Genomic DNA, 5,724 nt, shown 5'->3' on the forward strand with positions numbered 1-5,724 from the left:
ATATATATATTATAGTAACGTTCAATTTCGCACGTGCGCGAATAGGGGAAAGAACATACCACTCTGACCACTTCCGGCGTCTCATTTGATTTCAGAACTATAGACCCGTCACTCAAGGCTTTGCCAAGGTCGTCTGTAGCCACGATGCGATAGTCTGGGTCATCATGGCGCATCTGCTGCAGCAAAATGCCGACGGTAGGCACGCTGGTGCATCCACTCATACTGGAATGAATATTTGCGATTATGTTGACTTGAATCGGAATTGTAATGTCCTTGATAAGTATAGGTTTGTATGCAGCTCGCTTTTAAAACAACACTTATGTAAACAGCGAAGTGGAATAAAAATCGAAAGTCGCATTATCAGCAGTAAAAATATCAGATTTATATATTTATCTATTTATTTTAACTTGAAAACTGTTTTCAGGCTCTTGTTGAATACTATTATTTTTTATAACACAAAAAACAATACCATTCCGGAACGACCTGTGTAAAATAAATAAACATGTTTCATTCTCACTCCACCCATAGCCTACTAAATAAAACACACCATTACCTGACAGCCCTGACTTTCTAATACAACCACATCTAGTAGTAGTAGAGAGACTGATTGAGCTCCTGACCCATGGTAGGCCCTACAGGCTACAGGCCTACTCTCCAACAGGCATGTTTGTTTCTTTTGATCTTTTCACAATTCATAACGTTCCTCATGCCCATGGTCGTCAACTCATGGTCATCAACTCATCATATGGGGTTTGAAAAATATACAGATCGTTCCTAAGATTGACCATTTATTATTGGCAGGATAGATGCTCGTTCTGCGGTTTATCCAATGGAATAGACATCAATGTAAATAGTTTGTTTGCGACCTTGGTGGTTTTGGGCTACGCTGAAGCCCTCTCTATAAGAAGTGACCCAAGTACATATGTATGTATGTATGTATGTATATAAATATATATATATATATGTATTTATGCGTGTGTGTGTGTATGTATTAATGTGTACAAGCGTGTATACGTCTGTATGTATGTATACATGTAAGTTTATATATTTCTATATTTCTATATTTCTATATTTCTATATATATGTATATATATATATATATATTTCTATATGTATATATATATATATTTATAGTAAATATATATATATATATATTATATTTTATGTATTAACAGATATAAATATATTTCAAATTATACATGCATACATGTATGCATGCAAGGATACATGTATGTATGCCGGCATGTATGGATAATACTATATAAATACATATATATATACGTATATATGTGAGAGTGTGTTGTTTATGGGTTTTTAATAAAAAACACATATATTTTTATATAAAAAATACATTTGCATATACAAATTTATATATTTATTGAATTTAGGGTTAAAAAAGCATAGCCGCCTAGAATTTTGAAGGCTAGCCGAGAGAGGAGGGCCCTACTAGTAAGAGGCTATTTAGATAAAAGTCATTTTTATAAAATGTTTACTGGTAGAAGTCAACAAAAAAACGTATGCAGCATTTGGCCAGGCGGTGACGTTCATACATCGATTCAAGTGACCGTATGTAAAATGAAATTCACTCTTTTTTAGAAGGCTATTAACCGCTATACCGAAATCTAACGTCCTCGTAACCACCGAAGAGCGCGCCTTGAAGGAGTCCCTGAATTATTCCAAAACTCGCCTGCATATCATAGTCGTACATCGTAGAACCTGTGAAGCCTAGCATTTCTAAGAACGACGAGATAGTCATACTGCCTCCTGATCCACTAGATGCCCAGTTTCCACCAACGATGGGCCCTTCAGTAACCTGTCCATTCACATTGCCACGACCATCAGCGGTTATCTCGCAAGCTCCGATTCCACAGTAGGATAGCACGGCATCGGTTTCCGGAACATAAAATGAGGCATAGTAAAACCGGGAACCTTCGTAGCTGCCAGACCTATAACGACGTTGTTGATCCGTCCAGTCTAGTTCACTAGTTGCCCAGGGCCATTCGGCGCCAAAACCGGCAGAAAATTTGAGAGTTTCCAATGTTATCTCACCGCTTTGAAATTGAGCGAGAGGCACCTGCGACATAACTATATTCGAAAATATGAAATTGTTGGGCGTGCTCTGCTGGGCTACACTCAGGGAAATACTCTCTACTGAGCTGGCCATCTGCGTAGTTCTTCTAACCTGTCTCGCAGTCAACGAGGGTACAGTGCTCCACAAACTAGCCGCTACACCCGCGACTAATGGTGCCGACATAGATGTCCCATCGTATGTGGCTGTCTGTCCATTGGGAATAGTTGAGGTTATCTGAGTACCCGGAGCGAGAATATCCACGCACCCGCCGTAATTTGAGAAGGATGCCAGCTGGTCCACGTTATTTGTGGCACCAACGGTCATAGCAGCTGGATTACGGGAGGGCGTGTACAGACAAGCATCCTGATTGTAGTTTCCGGCTGCAACGACAACCAGACAATTCAACTGATACAAGCGATATATCAACGCGTCAATGAAGACCGAAGTGGGGCCAGACAAGCTCATGACTACGATATGCTTCGCGCCAGTGGTGTCGCGACTAACTTCAGTTCGTACCCGGCTCAGACCACCTAATATGGTTAGCGTGTTTCCCCCACCATCGCCATCTAGAACCTTCACGTTTTTTATCGATGCTCCCGTAGCGAGTCCGTAGCCCTGGGCTCCCACTAATCCAGCAACATGTGTGCCGTGTCCATAACCGTCAGAATAATCGCCCCCAACCCATGAGAATGCGTTGTAGAAATTCGATGCTCTGCCTCCAAAAGCAGGATGGCTGATGTCTATACCAGAATCAACAACATATACATTCACACCGGCGCCTGTACCTCCCGACTCGGTTGCCACATTGCCATCCAGATCATTTGTGCGCTGATTGATTCTATCTAGATGCCAAGGGACTGACTGTCTCGGCTGACGATCGAAAGCTTCAACTGCCTTATCAGCCTTGAAACTCTGTACGAACTCGCAAGAATCAACATCTTCGTCATTGACAATGTCTTCCAAGTCAGTTGCCGACAAATCTTGAAACCCAACAATATCCTCGTCGCCGGTGTTGGTCTTGTATACTTTGACATAGTCGAGATCACCCTCTTCAACTTCAATAGTCTCTTCAGTTTCTATTACTTGGAATACTCCAGCTGCAACTTCAACCTCCTTCGTCGTCTTCACCGATTTCGTCTTGGTTGCCTTTTCACTTTTGGCGTTTTTGCTATTGCCGCCTTTGCTCGCGTTTCCGTTATTTCCGTTATTTCCGTTATTTCCGTTGTTCTTTCCGTTGTTCTTGCGGTTGTTCTTGCGCACTTCCATCTTAGCACTCAACCGAGTTTCGAAGTTATCGGATGTTTTTCCCTTATCCATTCTGACCAATACTTGCGTAAAGTCTGTAGCTGCTGCATCCACAGGTGTATATATCATGGACCGACCAGGTTTTGCAGTAACCTGGTCGATATTGCTCACAAGGAGCACTGCTGAAGCCACCGCTAAAAACCCTTTCATGGCTACTTGTTGTATTTTTATACTATTTCCAGCGCGCCACTTCACGACTGTGTTGAAATGATTTTACACTTGAGTCTGCCTCTGACTTTTAAATACACTTTGAGCATAAAATATTTACCGTTGTCAAATTTTTAAATTACCCGGAAAAAAAACCATTTATCGAAATTGTTTCGATTCTTACTCTATACTCCTAACTCCAGAGTTGTATAACAAATTGATTTGAAACAAAAACACTTAAAAAAAGACATTTTTCTTTTTAGAAAATATACTGTATGTATGTACTTATTGTTATTTGTTTTTGAGTTTTTTTTTTTGCTGTTATGTATTTTAAAATATTAATTTTATTATCAGGCGGGGGAGGTGGGCCCGGGCCCCGGGAGGCTAAGGGCGTATTAGGCGGTTACATAGGAACTTCGAATGGGCTACTTTGGTTTAGCCCCCCAATGCCCAGGCCCTCACCGCCCCACCACCCCACCCCGGCCCTCACTTACTATATTTTGGGGCTTCAAGTGCATTTGTAAATTCATGGGCCTGTTGTAGTCGGACTGAAAATTAAATATTTACTAAAAAACTGATCAGGGCTTTTATGATTGTTGGTATATTTTGTTCTATAGTTTATTTTGTTCTATATATATTTACATATTTAGTGATTTATATGTATTGTCATCACAATAAATTAATACTGGTTAAACATGTTTATATGTACATAAATATGTATTTTTTTATATATTGGATCGTTGGTTTTTAAACCTGAATTTTGAAGCCTTGTCGGTACAAATAGGTCAGGACAAAATGTCCCCCCCCGCCCTGCCCTTGGTTTTCGGCCTCTCTCAGATTTCTAACCCACAAGCAAGGTAAATAGCACACCCGAACCGCCAAATATGAGGTTTTTAAAAATACGCCAATTTATATATTTTTTACAAAACATTAAATATGCTTTTTATTCTAATTGTTTGTTTTTAAACATATCAAAAAAAAACAAATATGTACTGTATGTTTTATTTTTTTAAATGATATAATATTTCTCTTACGTTTTGTTTTAACAAAACAGACCCCCAAATACTTAATTTAAAAACATTCCGTTTTAAAAAAGGAATTCGAAGGCCAATCTTGTATTTACAATGTACAAATGAACAGCGTACTTTTAGAAAATAAGGATATTCTTTTCTTTTTTAAAAACATGAGAATATTTTGCTCTTTTTTCAACCGACGCCCTACGAACTCAACGAAGCGACAGTAACCCTGAGCTCCTTAGAGTAGAGGTCCAGTGCGTGGCTACCTACTCTTGCTGTGCGGATGTGCTACTTTGTTTTAGGGTTTTTTTAACGCCCAAGCCCCAAAATACAATGGAGAGGGAACTAATCTAAATTATAAAATGCAAAATGCACAACGTACCCTACTATTGCCCACTCTAGAGCTGACTAGAGCAGAGTAGTATCTGCTACATTCTCAAACCCAAAGATTGTCGTATTTGAAAAAAATATGTTGTTTGAAATTAACAATTTGGAACTGTAGTATAGGTCTACGGCTCGATTTTTTCAAATTGTTTACGACATCGGATAACCCCGTCAGCCCGAGGCGCTAAACAGGCATGTTCCGGCGATACCAGTTCCACCGCTGATTTTCAGAATGAATTGAAATGAAATGAAGTATTCTTTTATATTCTTTTTGTAGAAAAATAAAATCATAAATATTTTTTGTTTTTTAAACTACAGTCCAAAAATCCCAAGACAACCAATTTCATTTTTATCAATACTTTCCAACTTCGCAACTTGTGTGAAACTGAAAAAGGAAGTTCGTGAGATTTCATTATATTTCAAAACATTTCCGTAGCCTTCTGAATATTTCACTGCGTGAAAATGAAATGAAATTCTTTTTTGTGAAATTTGAGTGAAACTTCACTCAAATTCGGAGGCTGGACTGACCCTAAAAGAAATAAGGACTCTACAATCTACATACGGCTACGTTTTCGGTGATAAATCTTAAATATCTCTGTGTGAGAGACTGTGACTCAGTGAGACAGTGAGAGACGAGATTCACGTCTCACGTGCGTCACGAGACTCATTACTATTTACAACTCTGTCTATTGAATCTGTATTTCTCTCTCTCTCGCTTTCTATTCTCTATCTGAATTTCTACAAACACTATAGAGTTTTTTTTCTTTTTTGGAGTGCTTGAACTTATTCATTCAATTCAAC

General features: G+C 39.0%; 2 protein-coding genes across 2 annotated transcripts; both read right to left on the reverse strand.

Moving 5' to 3' along the window:
* Positions 1-59: 59 nt before the first annotated feature.
* Positions 60-221, reverse strand: SARC_10421 (hypothetical protein; the record flags this gene model as incomplete). Its single annotated transcript, XM_014295535.1, has 1 exon — positions 60-221. A coding segment is annotated over one exon (162 nt), but the record flags the coding sequence as incomplete, so codon positions are not given.
* A 1,156-nt stretch (positions 222-1,377) lies between these two features.
* Positions 1,378-3,581, reverse strand: SARC_10422 (hypothetical protein). The gene has a single exon (XM_014295536.1). It carries the CDS (start codon positions 3,524-3,526, stop codon positions 1,604-1,606), a length of 1,923 nt encoding a protein of 640 aa, XP_014151011.1. The 5' UTR covers positions 3,527-3,581; the 3' UTR covers positions 1,378-1,603.
* Positions 3,582-5,724: the final 2,143 nt, after the last annotated feature.

The sequence above is a fragment of the Sphaeroforma arctica genome (genome assembly GCF_001186125.1).
Source record: "Sphaeroforma arctica JP610 unplaced genomic scaffold supercont1.1243, whole genome shotgun sequence".
In the NCBI taxonomy this organism is placed as follows: Eukaryota; class Ichthyosporea; order Ichthyophonida; genus Sphaeroforma; species Sphaeroforma arctica.

Excerpts from the sequence above, each read along its gene's own strand:
- SARC_10422 (XM_014295536.1), bottom strand. The coding sequence starts at position 3,526 with ATGAAAGGGTTTTTAGCGGTGGCTTCAGCAGTGCTCCTTGTGAGCAAT.